At 45.2% G+C, this 24,093-nt stretch overlaps 2 protein-coding genes across 2 annotated transcripts in view; one reads left to right on the top strand and one right to left on the bottom strand.

Annotated features, from left to right (window-relative positions):
• Nucleotides 1–12,896, top strand: part of LOC112265130 (nucleosome-remodeling factor subunit BPTF) — a 57,813-nt gene extending 44,917 nt beyond the window's left edge. Inside the window, 14 exon segments of the mRNA XM_024442195.2 lie at nt 1,054–1,184; nt 1,518–1,632; nt 1,830–2,044; nt 2,424–2,649; nt 2,983–3,191; nt 3,194–3,559; nt 4,284–4,366; nt 5,364–5,589; nt 5,755–6,035; nt 6,580–6,753; nt 7,476–7,668; nt 8,018–8,102; nt 9,088–9,274; nt 10,489–12,896. Coding sequence (XP_024297963.2) covers nt 1,054–1,184; nt 1,518–1,632; nt 1,830–2,044; nt 2,424–2,649; nt 2,983–3,191; nt 3,194–3,559; nt 4,284–4,366; nt 5,364–5,589; nt 5,755–6,035; nt 6,580–6,753; nt 7,476–7,668; nt 8,018–8,102; nt 9,088–9,274; nt 10,489–10,525 — 2,528 coding nt within the window. The 3' untranslated portion in view covers nt 10,526–12,896.
• Nucleotides 12,897–16,434: 3,538 nt separating this feature from the next.
• LOC112265138 lies at nt 16,435–22,571 on the bottom strand. Its single transcript, XM_024442207.2, has 5 exons — nt 22,457–22,571; nt 20,036–20,668; nt 19,527–19,613; nt 18,943–19,134; nt 16,435–18,101 (listed from the first exon to the last, which is right to left on the bottom strand). Exons 1-5 carry the CDS (start codon nt 22,518–22,520, stop codon nt 17,914–17,916), a joined length of 1,164 nt encoding a protein of 387 aa, XP_024297975.1. The 5' UTR covers nt 22,521–22,571; the 3' UTR covers nt 16,435–17,913.
• Between the last annotated feature and the right edge of the window lie 1,522 nt (nt 22,572–24,093).

Genomic DNA, 24,093 nt, shown 5'->3' with positions numbered 1-24,093 from the left:
AGACAGGGAACCCGCTATAGAGAGGTGGAGGATGGAAGGATTTCCACCCCCCTACTTCTTTCAGTTTCGCTTACTCGCTAGCTCACCAACTCTCCAAACAGCTACACTTATGAAGTGGGCGTTTGATGTCGGTGCCAGAACTGAAACTCCCCAGTCTTCTACTGTAGCTGGTTTAACCTCCTCTTTTTGAAGAGGGAAACCATTGATGTCGAGCTTTACCTGATCGGTTTTGTGGTCAGATAAAAGGCACAAAAAAATACACAGAGAGATGGTGAAGAGAGAGAAAAAGAGGACAATTGAACATCTTTTGAGGAAACGCGTTTTCATTTGGGTTGCCGTCCTGTGTCCAACATATTGAAGCGCGACCAAAGTAACAAATATGAAACACTCGCTTTGTCGGAGGAAAATAAAAATGTATGAATTCAAAGAAAATACATACATAATTTATGAGCGGGTCATACGTGATGGATTCAAACCAACATACCCCGTTTGAAGATAGTCTTGATGTTGTTTACTTGCTGGGTTAATATTTACTGTGGTCAAGATCAGAGAGGGTTGCGACTTGAAAGGAACAGAATCCACAAGTAATTTATAGAGTGACATTGATCCATCATGAACTGTACATAATGGATAGTTTGTTTCTATACCTGATGAAGTGAAACTGGTAGCCTTGAGGGGACATTTCAGTTTTCTTCATTGCCAAAAGACAAAAGTGAGTAACTAGATTAGGGATATCGTTTTTTCCAGATGTTGGTGAAGTTTGAGTGGATTCATTTCTGTCTTTAAACGTGAAGCATTTGATAATCAAAAGTCAGAATAACACACAAGTATAGTATTCTGAATATTGAATATTCTGAATATAGATTTTCTCCTTAATGCTAATGTTATGGTGATATAAATCAAATCACATTTTATTTGTCACATGCATCATAAACAACAGGTGTAAACTGACAGTAAATGCTTACTTACAGGTCCTTTTTCAACAATGCAGAGTATTAGATAAATACCAATCCTGTCTGTTCACAGTAATAATATGTCCTCTCCTCTCCCCAGGTATGATTCAGAAGCAGGTGCTGGGCATCATTCCCACAAGCCAAGCTGGAGGCGCCCAGACCTTCGCCTCGTTCCAGCCTCGCACCACAACCATCAACATCAGGCCAGGCATGCCTGGCTCACCACAGCAGGTAACACCCCATGGAACATCTTTCCCCATCTGTCAGTCAATCAATCACATCTATTTATAAAACCCTATTTACACCATCAGTTGTCACAAAGGGCTTTACGGTAACCCCGCCTTGATCTTCAAATTCCCCCTTCCTTACCGACATCCACCCTTCCCCCTTGTCACTTCTAATCCCCACAGCCCTCTAAAACAGGTCATTAGCAGGAACACGTGATTGACACGTTATTGAAAGAATTCCCCATGAACTATTAACAGCAACCCTTCACTGGAGTCAGTGTCGTCCCTGTGGTATAAGGGGAAGTCCCAGTGTTTCTGATCTTGGCTGTGTTTCTAGGTGCTCACCGCTGGAGGCCAGATCCGTCCGGGGATGACCGTGATCCGCACGCCCATCCATCAGACAGGCACCATGGGTAAGACCCTCCTCCAGACACCCCTCATGGTGCAGCAAGGTAGGCTGTTTCTATTTACCCACTCAATTTTAGCTTGATAGGCCAGTTAGAATAGTCTCTTTCACTAACATGTGTGTTCATGCAAGTTCTGATTCTCTGTGTGTGTGTGTGTGTGTGTGTGTGTGTGTGTGTGTGTGTGTGTGTGTGTGTGTGTACTTGTGTGTGCGTCCACTTATGTGTGTGTTTTCCTCCTCCAGGTCAGGCTGGCCAGCAGGTGGTGACCCAGATCATCCGTGGGCAGGCCGTGTCCACGGCCATCTCAGGTGCCAGCCCTGTCACCACCGTGGCCGGGCAGAGGGTGGGCAGTGCCCCCAAAACCCCGGGCCAGCCCAACACGGCCCAGACACCCCAGCAGCGGGCACAGCAGGGCCAGGTCAAACTCACCCTGGCACAACTCACCCAGCTCACCCAGGTAACATCAGCTACCCTTCTACTGATGTTAGGCAACAGTGGGACTACAGGCTTCTGCTCTGCCCACCTAGTGTATCGTAATTCTGCACCTTTCAAAACAAGTTTGTTTTGATTTTAGTCCTATTCAACAGGAAAGATCGGGATAACTCCCTTTCATGTCCCTGTTAGTATATCTATATGTGCTAGTTTCAGCATGGTCAGTTTTTTTTTAAAGAGTAGTGCACCCTTGCCTAATCGCAGATCAGTTTGTTGAGCCAACTCCTATGGTCGTTGAAATATATTGCATGACAAACCGATCTGGGACCAGGCTACCGTTGTACCTCTAAACTACCTCTAAAAACATCACCCCTCCCTCATCTCTCTGTCTCTCCCCCCATCAGAAGCAGCAGAGCCAGGCAGTAGAGCGGCCAGGCGGCGGGGCCCAGGGCCTGACGGTGATGATCCAGGGCCAGGGCCAGGCCACGGGCCAGCTGCAAGTCATCCCCCAGGGGGTCACAGTCATCCCCGGGCCCGGTCAGCAGCTCATGCAGGCGGCCATGCCCAACGGCCAGGTCCAACGCTTCCTCTTCACCCCCATGGCCCCTGCCGCTACCCCAACCTCCACAGGTAGTCAAAGGAGCTGACAATCGTGTGTATTATTAACACGGATACGGACACACACGGTCGCCATCATCCACTGCAGGGCTGTGTTCAGTTGACACAAAAGGGGGAAATGTTTTCAAACAAACCGTGAGAGGTTACGGCCGTACGTCAAAAGTGTTTTATCCTGTTTAGTGCCCACTGAACAGGACCCAGAACCCAAATGTTATGTTGCCCACCAGCAGTCACACACACACTCACAGATCATTGTTTTACCTTTCAAATATTTACCTGTATAAACTATTCATAGCCTGTGTGTCTTCTAAAGGTCTGCCCATCCTCTTTCTCTGCTCCCTTCAGCCCCCACCGCCCCGGGTCAGACCACCAAGGCCCCTGCCCAGCCCGCCCAGCAGGCTGCAGCTCCCATCCAGGCCGGGGCCGCCCTGGCCACCAGCACCCCCCCATCCGCCACCCCCAGAGCCAACTCCCTCCCAGACCCAGGCCCACATGCCCATCCAATCCCCAACCCCCTCCAGGTCAAGTCCCTCAAACACCCCCCAGCACCCCCATGGGCCGGCCCCAACAGACCCTCCAGCTCCAGGGCTCCCCCCACCAGCTCATCACCGTCCCGGGCCTCCAGCAACAGGTCCAGGTCCTGGCTCAGCTCCAGGCCCAACAGGGGACCTCCGGAGGCTCTCTCCCCCAGCAGATCAAGCTCCAGCTTCCCATCCAGATACAGCAACCCGGGGTCGGTGGAGCCCAGCCTGGAGGTCCGATCCAGAACGTGGTGACCATCCAGACGGCCAGCGTGCAGGAGCAGCTCCAGAGGATCCAGCAGCTGAGGGAGCAGCAGCAGCAGAAGAAGAGGCTGGCGGCCGAGGCCAAGCGGGAGCAGGCGCTGGCGGCAGCCAGTCAGAGCCACATCATCCAGAAACAGGTGGTCAATATCAGAAATGTGTACTTACGTGTGTGCGCGTATGTCTGTGTGTTTGGATGATGGGGAGGTGTGTGTGTGTTCAGGCAGCCAGCCAGACACAGGTGGTGTAACACTATAATAGCCCCGTCTCTCTCTGACATCGGCACATAAACAGTCCTCTCATAAAGCCTGCTCCCACGACTGGTTTATTTTCCAAGCTGTCCCCCGCCACCGTCTTTGTCTATTTTAAATGCCACCTCTGTGTGTGTTTGTGTGTGGTGGGGGGGATATGTATGATCTGCATGTGTGTGTGTACGTTTGTGGCTTGCATGCGCCCCTAGTCTAGTGCATACACACTATGGTACCTCTGAAATGGCACCCTATTCCCTATATAGTGCACTACTTTTGACCAGAGCCCTATGAGGCTGTGTCAAAAGTAGTGGGATAGGATGCCATTTGGGAAGTAACCAATGTATATGTGTCTGCGTTCTACAACGCATGTATTTTACCTGTGGTGTAAGAAACACCTGCTTCCTATATATTTCATGTCTTTGACATTTCTCTGTTCTTTCTCTGTGTGAGGCCTGAGATGGAATGCTCCCTAAATGGTACCCTATTCCCTATATAGTACACTACATTTGACCAGAACCCTATGGAACCTGGTCCAAAGTAGTGCACTACAGAGGGAATCGGGTGCCATTTGGGACGGAATCGTGTGAGTTGACCTCTGTCTCCTCTGTGACAGGTGGTGATGAAGCAGAACGCAGTGATCGAGCACCTCAAGCAGAAGAAACCCATGTCCCCCGCCGAGAGAGAGGAGAACCAGAGGTGAGGGACAAGGAGCTAGCTAGCGCTGTTGCCAGACCTTGTGTTGACCCGCCGTGTGTGTGGAGGTGTCATCCTCTCCCTCCCTGTGGAGAAAGCCAGGGGTTATATTTAACGTATCTGGGTCATGGGAAAGGTTACCACAGACAGACCATGTGTTGTGTCCACCTCACTGGGTTTAAACCAGACCTACAGTCCTGGAGCAGGGCAAGTCTGGACACTGTGGCTGTGTGTCCCATATGGCATCCTGTTCCCTATGTAGTGTACCACTTTTGACCAGAGCTCCCCAGTGTCTGGGAACCATGGTTGACCGTGACCTCCAGCTTGTGTGTGTGTGTGTGTGTGAAAGAGAGAGAGCAGACTAGCAATAGGAAGCCACTATCTTTCCATCGCTCTCTGGCCCCACCTCTAAATAAACACGGGGAACAAAAACACTCTTGACATCTGTCACATGTAACCTTGTGTCATGGCTACCGATTGGCTTACAGTGTTTTGTTTCGTAGTGTGAGGTAGCGGGTGATGGAAGGGTTTATGATGTATGGAAACATTATACATTACATTTCCTTCAAGTCAATTTATATTTGATCATTTGAATAACCCCCCAAAATATATTCACTTCAAAATGTCCTTAAAATTCCTTCACTGGACTATGGATGAAAATGAGCTTCATAGCTAACTATCCTGTTACATCGATGGGAACACTGAAAAGAAGACTGTACATTGTCCCTGTCACCGAAATACAAAATGTTTTAAAATCCCATCCACCCATTCCCTCGGGATGATTGGGTTCCTGTTGGTATTCATCTTTATAAATGGCTATAAGCATGTATGAGTCTTTACAATATCTCATAACAAGTATTATAATATGTTACGTCTATCCCCCTCCCCCCAGGATGTTGTGTGGCTGGCAGTATAATGCTAAACTTGTTATAAGCGTATAGGAGCCTTTATAATGTCTTATAAGGCTTATAACATGTTGTCTCTCTCCCCTTCCACCCAGGATGATTGTGTGCAACCAGGTGATGAAGTTCATCCTGGACAAGATCGACAAGGACGAGAAGCAGGCGGTCAAGAAGAGGAAGAAGGAGGAAGCAGGCGAGCAGAAGAGAACCAAGGCCAATGCCACCAAGCTGTCGTCGCTGCTCTGCCGGCACAAGGAGACACTCAAGGCCGAGATCCTCAAGAAGAGAGCCCTGCTGGACAAGGAGCTGCAGCTGGAGACGCAGGTCAGACACACACACACACACACACACACACACACACACACACAGCATTCTCCCATGAAGATACTGTACTCATGATAGACACATGGTAGCAGAGCTGCGCACAGATGTCCAACTCTCACAAATACACTTTTTGATCTTACTTTCTACCCTTATCTCCTTCCACAGGATGAGCTGAGGAGGGACCTCGCCAAGCTGCGGCGGGACAAGGAAAGGGCCCAGGCCACCGCCCATCAGGCGGCCGCCGCCGCGCACACGCATCATGCCCTCACACACACCTCCCAACTCAACCCGGCGGCCTTCGTCCACAAGCGGAAGCGGGAGGAGGAGAGGGACGCGGCGTCGACGGCTAACGCCAAGAAGAAGAAGATGATCACCACCACTACCTCAGACAGCAAGAAGGAGACTAAGCTCTACTGTGTCTGCAGAACGCCCTACGACGAGTCCAAGTAAGAGACCAGCTGTGTTTTAAATGGCACCCTATTCCCTAACCAGGGCCCTGGTGAAAAGCAGTACACTATACTGGAATTAGGGTGTCCATTGGGTTGTAGTCAAAAGTAGTGCACTAGGGAATATGCGCCATTTGGGACATACCCAACGTTTATGTACCTCAAACATGACCCTTGTCTAAAGCCCTTCTGAGGAGCCTCAATATTGTTCAAACACGTTAAATGTATAGTAAGCTACCGCCGATGCCTCTCTGAAGAGACGGTCAAAATGTATACCATTAACCATTTACGGGGAAGCTCAAACATTATCAGAAGTGAAGATCAATTTCACCTGAAACTATTGCGTTGTGTTGGGACTTTAACAGGCGACTCTCCATTATTTATCTTCCTGAAATGTCATCAACCAGGAAGTTGAAACACTATGGCAACACACAAATGGCATTTAATACATTCCTAACAAACGCACCTGAAACCATGGTGGTTACGATGACCTCATATGACCCCATAGTGATTTGGCATTCTTTCACGTCCTGTGTTCTCCCAGGTTCTACATTGGCTGTGACCTGTGCACCAACTGGTACCACGGCGAGTGTGTGGGCGTCACCGAGAAGGACGCCAAGAAGATGGACGACTACATCTGCAGCGAGTGCAAGCGGGCCCAGGAGGGAAAGACCGAGGAGCTCTACTGCATCTGCCGAACGCCCTACGACGAAGCACAGTAAGTGCATAGGACTGTGTGTGTGTGTGTTTTTGTCTGTATGGTTCCTCATGGGCGAAAACGTACAATAGTGTCTATTAGATGGTGATATCGGTTGAGCTTTTGTTTAGTTTCAGTTATAGATTGTATTGTTTCATATTTCCTTTGATGTCTAAGGTTGTTCTATGTAACAGCTTGAATTCCTTATGTCGAGACGTTGGCCGTGTCCGAAATCTGTCTTGCCCACCACTGACTAAAACTACTTACTGTGTGCTAATCGTACTACGTGCTATTTGCAACGCACTGTTTACTAAAAACAACCTTCCAAGCAACAAATATCAGCATTCCAGGCTCATCCATACTAAGACTGCATCTAATGCACAATTGCGTCGATTCCCGACATTTGTTAATTTTGGTAGAGCTCATTCCCTATTCCACTATACACATGGGACTCCAAAGACTATCCTCTCCTTCAATAGTGTGCAGCGAATTCTACTAGATGTAAACCTGAAATGAGTATGTCACCCTGGCTTTTAAAGCATACACATTTTCTGAAATGTTCCTTACTATAAAAAAGTATTAATTTCACATACCCAAAATGGCGCCTATTTAGAATGCGACTAGGGTATTCAGACACGCCAGAGTCTTTCTTCAATCAGACTTGGAACAGAAACCAGGGTCGTGTTCATCAAACACAATGAACGTGACCCACCCCTGCCACCCTCCTCCTCGCCGCCGCTCAGGTTCTACATCGGCTGCGACCGCTGCCAGAACTGGTACCACGGCCGTTGCGTGGGCATCCTGCAGAGCGAGGCCAACCACATCGACCAGTACGTGTGTCCGCAGTGCCAGTCCACAGAGGACGCCATGACAGTGCTCACGCCGCTCACCGACAAGGATAACGAGGGGTTAAGGAGAATCCTGCGCTCCTTACAGGTATGTCACCCCTTCCTTCCCTCCTCCCTTCCCTCTCTACCTAGCGTAGCGTCAGGACGGTACAAAACAAAGCCTTCCTCTGTTCTCATCTCTTATCTGATCTGTACGCTGGTCCCCTGGGCGGCACTTGGACAACTGCCCTGGCTACAGGGGTTTTTCCACCCTCTTCCTTCTCTCCTCTCTCTTCTTCCCCTCCTCTGTGTCCGCATGGCACGGACGTAGACGGAGCACATCTGTGTTGAACCAGCTGCTTCCAATGCCATCAACCTCTGTTTGTTTTCCTTCTTTTTCTGCACGTCTCTCAAGTGTCTCCTCTCTCTTTCTCCCTCTCTCTCCCTACCTCGCTCAGGCTCACAAAATGGCGTGGCCGTTCCTGGAGCCAGTGGACCCGAACGACGCCCCAGACTACTACGGAGTCATTAAGGAACCAATGGGTGAGTGGGGGGAGAGTTCTGCCGGTTTGCATTGATTCAACATTGTAAAAAGAGGTGCTGTTGTCATAAGTGGAATAGTCATCACAAGGGACTCCTAAGTTGTTACACACAAACACACCCCCAAACACACACACACACCCCATCGCCCTGCTCGAGAGGAAAGGCCTCCAACTCAGATCAAACTGCCCATGTAAAAGGCAGACTTGTGTCAACAGGGCCTTTTTGAACTTCCACACAAACAAACCATTAATGAGCTGGCGGAAAAACCCCAGAGACTTCTACACTTGGACACTACAGTAGCCCCCTTCTACACTACAGTGCATTCGACTTGGGCCTGGAAACTCTAGTCCACCGCCCGCAAAAAAGAAACCTTTTCACCCTGCAGAAAGAAAAGCCAAGTCTAGCCACAACGGTCCGGACGGCGTAAGTTTGGGGTTTGTAGATGAAGTCTGATGACGGAGAAGAAGGCCCTCTTTGATATGGGCACGGGGTCGGTCTGCTGACTGGGTGGGGGGTGAGGGAAGGTTAAGAAACGGATATGTTTGTTTAAAATGGAGCCCCGGGGCGCGACACGGGAGAAAACCACTGCTGCCCTTTGGGGAATTATGAAGGACCAGGCTTGTTGCTAGCTTACCTCGCTACCTATCGTAATAATTGAGGGTCAACTTTCAACTTCTTTCAAAGGCGAATGTCATAACGATGACAGCATGTTGCTAGAATCGGCTGGTCGGCCGCTCGGTCACATCCCGTGTAATTCACTTTGAAAGGGCCGAGCCAGAGTTTGAGGCTTGAATCTGGCTTTGATCTGGGATTTCTGACAGTCAAGTTGATGTACAAGTGATGTATTGCGCTTTCAGACTCATACTTGAATATCTATCAAACATTCACACCACAAAAACTGCAATTATTTTTGAAGCAACTATGCGAGATGCTGGAGAAGAGTCGTCCGATTTGATTCATGTTCTGTTGTCTTCCTCCCTTCTAGATCTTTCTACGATGGAGGAGCGGTTGCAGAAGCGCTACTACATCAAGCTGACAGAGTTCGTGGCGGACATGACCAAAGTCTTCGACAACTGCCGTTACTACAACCCCAGCGACTCGCCGTTCTACCAGAGCGCCGAGGTCCTTGAGAACTTCTTCGTCCAGAAGCTCAAAGGGTTCAAAGCCAGCAGGTAAGACCTCGTCAGTCAACTCTGACCTTTTGAACTCTGAGCTCATCCCACCCTTTTCACTTTAGAGCTGTCCAATCCATGCTCAATGTCCTTAGCCTCCCATCTCCTGTCTTTTGCACGTAGTTTTGCATCTATACCTCCTCCCCTCCGCCTGCATTGTGTGTTTGTGTGCTTATGGTCATGTGCTTCCACCTGCATGTGTTTATGTCATCCATTCTCTCTCCCTCTCTTACAGATTGTGATGTCATAAGTCTGGCCTTGTAGTTGGAATCTGAGCTGGGTGCCGGGGTCACTCTAAAAAAAAAAAAAAACATTAGGCTATCCTGGACCTTGCTGTTTTTATGTCTTTAAAAACAGCATCAAAACTATATTTACAGTATAAACCACACCGTAGGTGTGTTTTTTTGTATTTTTTAGAAGGAAAGACACTTTAAAAACATTTCTCCATTTTGATAATGGCAGCCATGTTGGTCACAAACAGCAATCAAGGGAAACATCTGTTAGGTTTTTTTACATTCATTTCAAAGACGACAGATGTTCGATGGAAGTTGAGTTCATTTCTGTTTATCTCAATCTGGTGATGTGTGAGGCACAATATCAAGTATCGAAAAGGTTAGTTCACAACACGGTTGTGATTTAGATTTTTGCTAAAATGTTGAAAGTCATTTCTGACACATGTAATGTTGTATTCAACTCAGTTCCAGATGTGCAGATGACCTATCATTTAATTGAATGGAGTACATTTATTGTTTAGATGAAGTGCAAAGATTGTATCTCCTCTTAGCTGGCAATTTTTAAAAGATTAACAACATTTATCAGTTAGTCTTTTATCTGAATTATTAATGTATAATGTTATTGTTTTATGTGCATATTATATCCTTTTGTGAAGGAGTATTGTATGTTCAAAAAGAAAAATAATGGTAAGATATATGTCATAGTTTTTTGTGTAGCTTTGCAGTTCATTTCTGGTGAACTCGACTGTCCCATGTTTTACATGGTATGTTTTCACTGTATATACAAGCCATATAGAACATTAAACGAACATTACACCAACATGGCTGCTCTCTCTGCTCAAACGTCTGACCCCACTGGCATCCAATAACTGTTTTTGTATTCCCTCGTGCATATTTTGTGATTTGTCAAGCTTTTAATAAAATAAAAAAACACGTCAATCGATCACATCAACTGTTTCCCCTTCTCTCTGCGTTCTGTAGGTCTCATAACAACAAACTGCAGTCTACAGCATCTTAGAATACACAGTCGGCACTCCTTCTAAAGCTTACTGTCAAAATGGCTGCCAATGTGGTTCCCCCTGAACACTCGTACTCCAATGGGGAAGCCAGGCTACTTCTTACGTGTCCACACACATACCACCACACCTGTCGGACTTGGGAGTGGGAGTTACACCCCCGTTTAAAACCAGCACACACTCCTCGAAGATCGTAGCCGACGCATGCTTCAGGCCGAACGGCCTTGTTACCAAACCGTATGAGCCCTCGCCATTCCTCAACCACCTCTAAGGCCGTGGAAAGAGAAGAGACTGGCAGTGGAAGGTTCCATTATCCAAACCCTTAGTATTCATGATGGGAGATACCACATCCCCAACAGACGGGGGGAGGGAGGCTCAGACTTTCAGTTCACAGCCTGTTTCCTTCCTTCAAAGCACTTCCGATGTGGTGGATGAAATGGAGGGATGGCGGGAGAAAACCCCCCTGAAGTCAATAAGCTAATGGGCCGTTCAAGGGCAGTACGAAACAAGGCAGCAGTAGACTCTTTTCAAGTTGTTTATTCCGTAACTAATCTCACATCTCTTTTGTATCAGCTATTCTTCCTTCCCTGGGGGTCAACTCCCATTTCAGACTGTGTATGTCCCAAATGTCACCATATTCCCTATATAGTGCACTACTTTTGACCAGAGCCATATGGGCCCTGGTTCAAAAGTAGTGCTCTATAAAGGGAATAGGGTTCCATTTGGGATGACAACCACTGACACTTTCCAGCTGTTTCTGCTTCCTCATCTCGTGATCCCTCATTCGAAATGGGTCTAAATAGCACACACCTGTCTGGCTGCTTGTGTTTGGAACGAGCTGATCCTAGATCATCGTGAACTCACTTGGTGCCACCTTGAAGATGTATGTGCCCTGACCTCCAAACAGGTCATGGAGAGTCCCAAGTTACCATTTCTATGTCATGTCTCACTGTGGAAATGCTATCCTGTTTGTAAAACATTTTTTCTGACGTTGAACCTGTTTTCCTTTTTCTTTGTTACCACCTAAGATGGGAATATTGGTGTATATGAAACAGCCGACAGAGAGAAAACAAGCTCTATTTCTCGCCATGTAGAGGCTTCTCTAACATTTTTAATTGAAGACATTCATCCGATGAAAACAAGAAAAGCACTCCGAAGTCCTTCCACAGGAAAATAACCGAGGATGGACTTGGAGAATGTGAAAACCGTTAAAGGGCATATTTAACCTAAGTGTACTGACCATCCACACCGCAACCTCCCCCCTCTCTCCCCCAATGTTTTGTCAAGAAGGTTGGATCACATGCATCTCTCAACTCCTAGGCCCCCTACTAGGCCCCCTATAAAGGATTAAGTCAAATGCTTTTGAGTTTTCCACTGCATCAAGTAAACATGTTGTGGTCTAGAACAGTAAATCAGAAAGTCAAAGTTGAGGAATCTTTATTTTAAATTGGGGTTTGTATGAAGATTTCTTTTAGGAACTTGCATTTTTATCATATTTGGAACTTTTCTAAACTGTAATAATTGTGTCGAGGCAGTACTGTTTGTTGGGGGGAGAACATTTTTGGAGTTGTCACTGGTGCTCTTCGTTAATATCTCTTAAAGATCAACTTAATAGTAGGGGGAGCCTTAGGTTTGAAGAGGGGTTGGGGTAAATTTCATTTCAGTTTTGGATGTGAACTGAAATTTCCATTTTCAATGGAGTTTTAGTTTACTTCCTGAATTGAAATGGGAATAACCGAAACCCTGGTTTGAAGTGCCAACAACTTTTTCAGAGGTGGACTGAGTTGAGAGATGAGGTGACCGAAGCCTGTTTGTCAGTCCTATTCACAGACCTGTTTGCATTTCAAACCATGCACTCCAGTTTCTATTCTTACATGCATCGTCCACCATTTGTATTTCATATTGTATAATATGGCTGTCAATATACAAAGAGATTTTAGAGGTTTTTAGAGTATTAGTACTTTTATTTTTGTCCATTTTTAACCAGCAACTAAGCCTACCTGTACATTCAATAGATATTCTCTATCTTTTGTCAAAGTGAACTCTACATTTAGGTAAAATTGCCCTTTATATTAAAAGTGCTGCATATTGTGTGCATATTGATTTAAAACGGGGTGGAGAATGTTGACTCTTCTTGAAGATTTTCTTTTTTAAAGAACCAACCAGTTCTACACATCTATTAATAACTTCATCACAATATCTGTTTTTATTTATTCATATCGCTGAAAATATTACATTTTTTAGTAAATGTAAGAGGAAACATAACTGGGGAAAAATACTATGTTTTTAACAGATTGTGGCAACTCTTAAGAGATCCTTTTTTGTACTTGATAGGACATTTCATCCAAGATAATAAAGTCATGTTTTTGACATTGATTGTCCAATGTGCTGTCTTCTTTGGTTTTGTGTACTTATGTTGTAATTAATTTGTGTTTAAGGGCCAGGAGTTTTGTCCGGACTTGTTCATCCTGTCAGGTCACGTGGTCAGGAACGTATAATATAATGAATACTAAGTAGTTTGTACCTTTTTCATCCCTTTCCACGGTGGAGTTGAATTAAGTTGCCTCAGACACTGTTCTAGAGTCAGCTTCCCTGCATTTCCCCCTGTAATGTTTCAGGTATTTTGGTATTTATTAGGATCCCCATTAGCCTCTGAGAAAGCAGCAACTACTCTTCCTGGAGTCCACAAAAGGTAAGACATTTGTGGAGGATTAGCTGACCCTAGATGCAACTTAGATGCAACTACCCAGACCAGAGCAGGGGTTGATGCCTGAGGGCAGCACTTGTACTTTGGGTACCCCCACACACACATTGTATTTCCCCTGTATAAAGGAGTGTTGAACACAAGTCACCGCTGTCATTAAAGGAAAACACCCCAACATTTTTGGGGGGGTATTTGTTTCATTAGTTCATTGTTGATATAGTCCCGTATCATGCATTTTGCGTCATATAATTCTGCGTTTTTCATCATATGATGCAAAATACATCATACGGGCCAGATTTCTGTATTTTCAGTTACATATCTTGAAAACTTTATTGCTGACATGCAAAACCTTTTGGGACTATTATCAACAATGGACTAATGAAACAAATACCAAGAGAGTTTTCCTTTAACCTTCCCCTCTCACTGAAGACACACACACCCCTCCCTCTCTCTTCTTCACGCTCCCCCTTCACTCCAAACCTCTAACTGAATCCAGAGCTTTGCATGGACACCAAATGGACTACAGATGACCACAAGTCCCATCAATTCCTCTCACTGTGGCTTGGGGGCTGGAACTCTCTCTCTCTGTCACACAGGAAGGAACTAGGACAAATTCCCACCTCTTCCCCCATCCCAACCCCTTATCCCTATTCCTCTCCATAAGGAATGTTGTCCCACTGTGATGGTAGCCGAGATGCGAGCGAGCTCCCGTTTCCTGCCCGACTGCATCTGTTCTCTCCAGCTCTGTTCCCAGATGGACTTCAAAGCATGGGAACGGCTTGGTTCGAAAATCATTCCCGAGGCCAGACGGAGCCCCTATTACACCCCAATTATGACCCTGTTTTTGGGCACTTAATCGCCAGGGGTTATCATCATGTTTGAAACAGTATTTTTAACTATACACTCCAGTTCAAATCTGTGTGCACCATACATAGAGATCCTATAATTCACTAGAGAGGCTGATGTCATAGACCCTCATAATTCCAGAATGTGTTCATTATGGCAGCCATCTTGGTCAGGAATGAATCCAAAAGTGATTATATATGTACTTCTGTGGTGCCATTCAAGAATGTGTGTTTGCAAGGCTTCGACTGAGTGTTAGCCCCCACCGATAACACATGAATAAGACCCACAGACCACACCGACACCCAATGAGTAAAAAAACAAATACATCTTTATTAGTTCCATGTAGTATGAGATGAGATATGCGCAGTGCAAACCTTTGGCTTTTCTGTCATTTTAAGTATGATCATAGTCAAAGATGACAGGCCAGACCAAAGGTCTGTGGCCTGGATGTCTATCATATCATCCATTCAAAGTTTTCCCTCAGGAATGGAGAGCCCAGGATCTCTCTTTCTCTCCCAGGGTCTCTCTCTTTCTTGATGTATGTACATACAGTGCCTTCAGAAAATATTCACATCCCTTGACTTTTTCCACATTTTGTTGTGTTACAGCCTGAATTTAAAATGGATTAAATTAAGATTTTGTGTCACTGATCTACACACAATACCCCATAATGTAAAAGTGGAATTTTGTTTGTAGAAAAAAAAAAATCATAAAAGATGAAAAGCTGAAATGTCTTGAGTCAATACGTATTCAACCCCTTTGTTATGACAAGCATAAATAAGTTCAGGAATAAAAATGTGTTTTACAAATCACATAAATTGCATGGACTCATTCAGTGTTCAATAATAGTGGTTAACATTCTTTTTTAATGACTACCCAACCTCTGTACCCCACATACAATTATCTGTAAGGTACCTCAATTGAGTAGTGAATTTCAAGCACAGATTCAACCACAAAAACCAGGGAGGTTTTCCAATGTCTCTCAAAGAAGGCCACCGATTGGTAGATGTGTAAAAAATAATACAAAATAAAGCAGATGCTTAATATCCCTTTGAGCATGGTGAAGTTATTCATTAGGTTTTGGATGATGCATCAATACACCCAGTCACTACAAAGATGCAGGTGTCCTTCCTAACTCAGTTGCAAGAGAGGAAGAAAACTGCTCAGGGATTTTACCATGAGGCCAATGGTGACTTTAAAACAGTTACAGAGTTTAATTGTTGTGATATGAGAAAACTGAGGATGGATCAACAACTTTTTGGTGGCTGCATCATTTTATGGGTATGTTTGTCATCAGCAAGGACTCAGGAGTTTTTTAGGACAAAAATAAACAGAGTACAGCTAAGCACAGGCAAAATCCTAGAGGAAAACCTGGTACAGTCTACTTTCCAACAGACACTGGGAGACACATTCACCATTCAGCAGGACAATAACCTAAAACACAAGGCCAGATATACACTGGAGTTGCTTACCAAGACGACATTGAATATTCCTGAGGGGCCTAGTTACAGTTTTGACCTAAATCGGATTGAAAATCTATGGCAAGACTTGAAAATGGCTTTCTAACAATGATCAACAACCAACTTGACAGAGCTTGAAGAATGTTACCAAGAATAATGGGCAAATATTGTACAATCCAGGTGTGTAAAGCTCTTAGAGACTCACCTACAGACTCACAGCTGTAACCACTTCCAAATGTGTTTCTAACATGTATTGTCTATGGGGCGGTGAATACTTAGCTAATCAAGATATATTAGTATTTTATTTTTCATAACTTTGTAATAAATATTCACATTTTTTTTCCACATTGCAGAGTATTTTGTGTTGATCGTTGACCAAAAATGACAATTAAATCCATTTTAATCCCACTTTGTAACACAACAAAGTGAGGAAAAAGTCAAGGGGTGTGAATACTTTCTGAAGGCACTACAACCTTCTTTCTCTTCTTTCTTTTTTGCCTTCCCTCCTCCTCCTTCTCTCCTCCCTCTCTCCTTCCCTCCTCCTCCCTCTCTCCTTCCCTCCTCCTCCCTCCCTCCTTCCCTCCTCCTCCCTCCCTCCTTCCCTCCTCCTCCCTCCCTCCTCCTCCTCCTCCCTCTCTCCTTCCCTCCTCCTCCCTCTCTCCTTCCCTCCTCCTCCCTCTCTCCTTCCCTCCTCCTTCCTCCTTCCCTCCTCCTCCCTCTCTCCTTCCCTCCTCCTTCCTCTCTCCTTCCCTCCTCCTTCCCTCCTCCTCCCTCCCTCCTTCCCTCCTCCTCCCTCTCTCCTTCCCTCCTCCTCCCTCTCTCCTTCCCTCCCTCCTCTCTCCTTCCTCCTCCTTCTCTCCTTCCCTCCTCCTCCTTCTCTCCTTCCCTCCTCCTCCTTCTCTCCTTCCCTCCTCCTCCCTCTCTCCTCCTCCTCCATCTCTCCTTCCCTTGGCCACTCTCAAATGTCTCCTTTGAACTTTGTCCGCATCGGTTGTGGGTGTGTGTGTGTGTGTGTGTGTGCATGAGCAAATAAGAGTCAAAGGTGGCATTAGCTTTCACCTCACCATCTCCAAAGAGAACCGGCAAGGAGAGCCGCACTTTTCTGAATCCGTGTGTCCAGGTGCACTGGGGGATCAGATTCCCGCGATTAGATTTACAAAAACACCCACTAATACCACCAGGTTCCCTTATGAAGTCTGTCTTCGCCGGATGTTTCAACGTGTACACTTCTTTAACATTAGAAAACTAGGTAAAGTTTTGTTTCTTTTCTCAACCTTTCCCTCCTCTGGGGTTTGTTGTTGTTGATGCTGCTTTTCCAGTCTTACATCCCACCCCCCTCTTCTCTTTCACATACAGTAAAAGTGCATTTCCTGCAATCAAATGACAGGAACAAAACAGTGTGAAGATGTGACCGCTTTTCTTACAGGCATAAATAGGAGATTGCTGATATTTTACATTCAGTCAATAGGAAGTCCTTTAGAGTTTCCTACCAAGTTCGAAAGGCGAAATGTAATTGGACTCTTGCCATTGGAGAAGCACCCGTGTGCAACTAGATCTGAACAGATAGTCTTTCCCATGGATGATTGGGATAACCTGGAACAAGCCAATTGGAGAGATGTGTGTGTTTGCATGAATAGTGGAGCTGGAGTTGGCAGTCTTCCTCCCTCAGGGCAATTATGGGCTTCTTTCACATGCTCGGACAACATCTTCAAATGTGGACACGGGACAACCAAAACATTCTGATGAAAAGTTGTGTTACATCGAATTAGCCAATGAAAATGTCCTCTACCTAAATTATTCCATTGAAACAGAACTCTGGGTTCGCTGGCAGAATATTGAAATCGTAAAAGAAACCAATAAGAGGGATGCACTGATCTGACCGATTCATGTACCAGACATGAAAAAAATGATCATTTGAAGTACTACGACATCTTAATAAATGAGTATAGAAGACTTATGAACAAAGAGATATACTAGAGAGCTCATCTTTTACCTTTGTTAAGTGTGCCCTCTATCCAACTAAATGCTCATGCACGATAACAGAGAGCAACAGTGTGAGGAAATCTGATGGGGCAACACTTCAAGCAGAGGTTTGAAGACGAGAACCTTTGATATAGACTCCACTTTTGTCTTCTATCAAAGAGGACGCAAAGCTACAAGGAAAAGACTGTACAGACAGACAAGCAAAAACATTACCACTCAACCTGGATTATGACACAAACAAGTGCAGGAGGTCCATGCCGTAAAAAAACAACAACACCTTGGCCTCGTCCATCTACGTCTCAGCTGAAATGCTGTAGGGTTATAGGTCACAGTCACTTCATGTTGACGGCTGCAATGTCTTTTCCACCGCTGCAGGGGGCGATAGTGTGTTTTGGTTTCACCTACACTTGGAGCGGGTAGCCTCCAGGGCTTTCTGGTGTCTCCTCTTGTTGAAGCGCTTGACGTAGTTGTTGCTGCGCAGGAGGCCGTCGCCTGGCTTCAGTTTGCCCCCCAGCAGGGCCAGAAGGTCATTGGGAAGGTGGCGCCTCCGGTGGTAGATCTGGCCCATTACAATGTACCGGCTACCTATAGAATAGCATTGGGGTAAGAGAAGGTGTCAGTGAATTTATGAGCAGTATTTGGTCTCTCTGCTCAACTGGTAGACATGAGTTCAGAACCATTGACTATACTAGCATACCATATAGCATGGAGAAATGTATTGGGAATCGATTAGAAGTAATATGCTAGTGTTGATATCGGAACGTAGCCAAGGTGGAACCTTGTATCCCTCAAATTCAAAACTTGATCGCAAAGCCAGTTCCACTGCTTTTTTTCATTGTTCTCCTCTAAACAGGGACTGATTTAGACCTGGGACACCAAGTGTGTGCAATTAATGATCACATAGAACAGAAAACCAGCAGTACATCAGACCTCTGGGACGGGATTTGAATACTCTTGCCCTATATGGTCTACTACTGCACCATATAGGGCAGGAGAGCTACCATCCTGTAGATTCACTCCAACCCTGCTCCTGGAGAGCTACCATCCTGTAGGTTCACACTCCAGCCCTAATCTAGCACACCTGATTCTAATAATTAGTTGGTTGATGAACTGAATCAGGTTAGTTATGTAACCTTTATTTAACTAGGCAAGTCAGTTAAGGACAAATTCTTATTTACAATGACGGCCTCCCAATGACAGCCTACTGTTGTTCTGCCCCTGTTCAGGGGAAGCACGACAGATTTTTACCTTGGAGATTCTGCAACCTTTTGGTTACATCCCCTACGCTCTAACCACTATCCTACCTGCCGCCCCAATTACCACTGGGTTGGAGGGAAGCTCTCCAGGAACAGGGTTGGAGAGCCTTGATTTAGGGGATAGGGTGCTATTTGGGATGCGTTTATTGGTTCCTTAAGTTGACGCTTACCTAGTTTGATGTCAGGACAAGGCTTGCTACATTTGTAGGTGTCCAGGACTAGGAGACGCACTTTGAGAAAGAAGCTGTCTGGAGTGACGTAGAGACGGCTCATCTTGTAGAAGCCATCGCTGCTCACCATCAGTGTGATGAGTCTAATCCCCTTACGCACCATGTCTATGTCATGAACGATCCCATTGACGGCTGAAATGTCAAAGATAAATGGTCAAATTAAAGTAAAGGTCATTGTTTTTAACTCTAAAGTGGAAAGTAGCACAGAGCACTCATAGGTACAGATCTAGGATCAGCGAAATTGACCAAAGATCAGCGTTTTGGGGCAACTTCACCCTGCACCATGGTGAGAAGACTCTACATGACCAAAGGGAATGTCTGTCAATCCAGTCTAAACTACAGCATGATTGGCAGGTTGCAAATAGACAACACCAGACATTGTGTCATGCCCTTATTTTGTCCCCTTTTCCCATCCCTTCACTTCACTTCGTCTTTATGGAGAGATCACTGGAAGATGGTGGCCAGGCCATCCATCTCACTCCCATACAATAGTCTAACCATCGTTCACACACACACACACTCACCAAATTCACTGTAGCAGTAGTGGTCTCTCTCCTCCTTCTCCTTCCTGCACTCACTCATGCAGACGGCCTCGTGAGTGAAGTCAGACTCTGCGAGTCAGGGAGACAAAGAGAAAAGAAGAGAGAGACGAGAAGAAGGAGAGAGTGACCGACCGTGCCTTTCCTGCTTGTGTGGAGCCAGACTTCATTCCAGTGTCATTTGAAGGACCAGGGTTGTCATTACAGAACCCAGGCGTCGCATTCCGCAGGGGGGGGCTCCACGTTCCCCATCCTCCCCGCTCCAGTCTCACCCCTTAATTACTGCATCCTAACTGATCTCACTTAGGCATATTTAGCATTGCTATCATGACCTCTCACCCCCCAAGACTTCACACAAAGGGACATATTCAATCCAGATGTAGGCAGCAACTTGTGGCTGGAGAGGTAATTAGCTAACTATCCTGAAATTGCAGCAGTCTCATGACTCCCTTTGTACCATACATAGTGTGGGGGTGCAGTGTCACTTTCCGTACCTCGTTTCAGGATATCGAAGTGGTAGAGCAGGCTGGAGGAGCGACGGTTGAGGAGCACAGATGAGCGGCTGTTATTCCGGTTGGCGCCGCCAGACTGGTACAGACTGGACTTCCCTCCAGGGCGATTCTCCTCCGGGTCCAGCTTTCTGGTTGGGGGGTCCCTGCGAGGGGAGGTGGCTGGGTGAATGTGGGGCTGGCCCCTGGGTCTGGAGTTGGGGTGACTGTCCGGGTCAATCTGCGGGGGGTTGTTGAAGTAAGTGTGGGGGTCTCGGTAAGGGTCCACGTTTACTTTTTGTGTGCGGTTGGTAGCAGCGGTAAGTGGTGTTTTGGGAAGTGCTAGACTGGCCTCGCCGCGGTTCTTCTCGCTGTTGTGCTCGATCAGGCGGTCATTTTTAGGGCCCTTCTTGCTCTTGTTGTGGGGGCCGGAGCGAGGGTCACTGTGCTTGGGCCAGACCCCAGAGGGAAGGGGGTGGAGGGCGTACTTGGGGTCCCCAGCTTTGCTGCTCTTTTCCAGGGGCTCGTTGATGGTGAGAGAGGGGTCTTTGGCCCCTAGCCTTGTGCTCTGGTTCTGGCTAGGGTCAGGTAAAACACTCTGGCCCTTCTCAGGGGGGGTGCTTATCACGGAGAACAGCTCTGGATAAAGCAGGCAAGGACAGTTACACCCAGCAGTATATTATAACTGTATCCTATCAATGGCCCCTATATCATACCTCCATCATATAAGGTTCTGAGTACAGTTGACTGCTTCTTAATTTAAGCAATAGCTTGAGACTATCAATATTTTTTTTAACTGTCAGAGCTGGGTAAAAAAAAGCATTCCAGTTCCTGTCTTCAATAAGACTAACCTGGTAACATCAAATAAATTTTAAAAAGAGTGTGGGCACTGAACTAAAGCATGCAAGGTGCACTGCACATATTTTATATATATATTCTATATAGTCTTACTGTCAGCACACAAGCCAAACACCCAAAAGTAAAGTAAAACATTCACAGGATCAAATCATTGTAGACTCAATGATCAAAATCGACATTATGGGGTGGCAGATTGACAGGAGGTAGCAGTTAATTAAGAGCGTTGGTCCAGTAATTGAAAGATCACTGATTCGAATCCTCGAGCCTACTATGTGAAAAATCTGTTGATGTGCCCTCGAGTAAGGCACGTAACCCTAACTGCTCCGCTAAATCACTCTGGATAAGAGCATGTGCTAAATTACGTAAATGTCTAGTGGCAGTATGCTTTGTCATTCGAACTAGCTGTAACTGCCTGACACCGATAGTTGTCAGATTAGGAGAATGTCACTCTTTTTGTGAACTCCAGTTTTATGATATGCACATTTCAGATTATTATATTGTTGCAAAGTAGCATCTACAAATATTTAATTAGATATGTCAGAGATTTAATTATAGGCTTATATTCGTGAAATATATATTTTTAAGTATCAATCATAAAATTTACTTTAATTCCAAACATAAATATACATAATGTCCTGCCATCCAGGAACTCATATCAAGCTGTGTCAAAGGAAGGCGCGAAAAATTGCCAAAGACTCCAGCCACTCAAAGCCATAGACTGTTCATTATGCTACCGTCCGGAAAACGGTACCGGAGCATCAGCTCTCAGACCAACAGGCCCCGAGACAGCTTCTGCCCTACGCCATAAGACTGCTAAATAGCCAGACTGTTAAAAGGTCAATTAAGGGTACCCAAACTACCTGCACTGACTGACCCTATGCACACTCTCTAGATGTTATATACACACACCATTAACACACACACTACACTGTCACTCCCACACAAAACCCTAACATACACACAATGACACACGCGCACACTCACAGACACTTTTACACTCATAATTTGCTGCTGCTATTCTTTCCCTTATTTTACTCTTATTAATTATCTATCCGGATTCCTAGTCACTTCACCCTGACTTCATGTGCAGACTGTATCTACCTCAAATACCTCGTACCTCTCTCTGCACATTGATCTGGTAGGTTACTGGTACTCACTGTATATAGCTCCACTCTTGTGTATTTTATTCCTCGTCTTAGGTCATATTTTTTATTATTCTTTTTAAACTGCATCATTTGGGAAAGGTTCGTAAGCAAAGCATTTAGTCATGTCTATTACTAAAGTTGTATTCGGCGCATGTGATAAATAAATGGTCGATTTGATAAGCAAATATATCTATTTCTTTATTGCACCTCTGAGAAAATGCTTTATAAATCACCATGTCATCACATTTACAATAGATACAAACAAGTTTCAAAGTATATTCGTTTTAAAACGTGCTATTTCCTAATGGATCTTCTGATCTACAATAATACTGTCACCATTCTTCACCATTCTTCTCCTTAAAATGTAACATGTAAATTTCATAAGACATAGTTGGAAAGCAGCAAGAATTGTTACCCGACTTACCATTGTCCACCGCGTCAGAAAAACTAAACGCAAGTACCAGCAGGAGTAGAATAATCACTGTCATCCTGAAAAGTACTATTGGACCAACTTCGAAGTCTGCTGGAGTGTCTCTGAATTCCTGAGGTTTATATGCCTCGAGACTGGAATGGGAGGCGTGTCACTCCTAGGCAGAGGTAAATAGAGTGACATCAGAGACACTTCATTCATGAAGCCATAGAGGTCCTATTAAATTCCCAATTCTATGCAATGAAACGCCCTTCGGTCTTTAGTAGGCTACTGTGTGTGGGGGCATTTAAAAAAAACGTGGCCTAGATTTTAGCCTTTAATTCCACTAATTACTGATGATAATGATTATTAGTGATTACGGATTGTGATAGGCTATTGCATTTGACCAGTCATTTAAAAAAAAGTAACATGGTGTTAAAGTTCACAGTTAGCGATTGTTATGTAAATTACATCTGAAAAGTACCAATGGCCTGGCTTTGGTCCTCAACACAGATTATCCATTATATTGACCAGATACTCTTAGTACCCGCTCTAACAGTGAAAATAAATGTCTTCAAAAATGGGAGGCGGCAAAATCAGGTGGGACAGATTCGCGTGTGAACGTTTCCACTAGTTACTTCAGCCCCAAAGTCAAAATATGTCTATAGTAAATATTAATGAAAACAAAAATGAGCTTTTTGGTCTTAATTTAAGATTAGAGTTAGGCATAAGGTTAGCAGTGTGGTTATTGTTAGGTTTCAAATAAATGTTTAAAAGAGACATTTTAATAATTGCCGTGTTATGACGTTGTGACTGTAGTAACTAGTGACGACCAGGCACAACTCCGATATAAAGTGGGTTTTTTTTCAAAGTTCCCGGGATGTCACGTGTCCTACTTATATCAGTACACTCTTAACAACGCAATCATTACGAAACGTATATTCGATCAAATAATCCACACGTAGCAAATAAGGACATTACATTTTTTGTAACCGAATTCGACACGCTCATTGATCTCCATACAAAAACTCCTCGCTTGGTGAGTGAAAAAAAAAACGCCACCTGCTGGAGAAGACAGATTTTGGGCCCAATTATCCCTCTCGCTTCGCATCTCCCTCTCTGCCCGAAATGAGAGCAGGTCCGCAACAAGCTTTCCCTGCCCTTAACCTTGTTCTGAACACCTCCAAAACAAAGGTCATGTGGTTTGGTAAGAAGAATGCCCCTCTCCCCACAGGTGTGATTACTACCGCTGAGGGTTTAGAGCTTGAAGTAGTCACCTCATACAAGTACTTGGGAGTATGGACGGACGGTGCACTGTCCTTCTCTCAGCACATATCAAAGCTGCAGGCTAAAGTTACATCTAGACTTGGTTTCCTCTATCGTAATCGCTCCTCTTTCACCCTAGCTGCCAAACTAACTCTGATTTAGATGACCATCCTACCCATGCTAGATTACGAAGACGTAATTTATAGATCGGCAGGTAAGGGTGCTCTCGAGCGGCTAGATGTTCTTTACCATTCGGCCATCAGATTTGCCACTAATTCTCCTTATAGGACACATCACTGCACTCTATACTCATCTATAACCTGGTCATCTCTGTATACACGTCGCAAGACCCACTGGTAATTTATAAAACCCTTTTAGGCCTCACT

Source organism: Oncorhynchus tshawytscha, linkage group LG02 (genome assembly GCF_018296145.1).
Source record: "Oncorhynchus tshawytscha isolate Ot180627B linkage group LG02, Otsh_v2.0, whole genome shotgun sequence".
NCBI lineage: Eukaryota > Metazoa > Chordata > Actinopteri > Salmoniformes > Salmonidae > Oncorhynchus > Oncorhynchus tshawytscha.
Note: the sequence above shows the minus strand (reverse complement) of the source record. Positions and strands in the feature narration are given on the sequence as shown.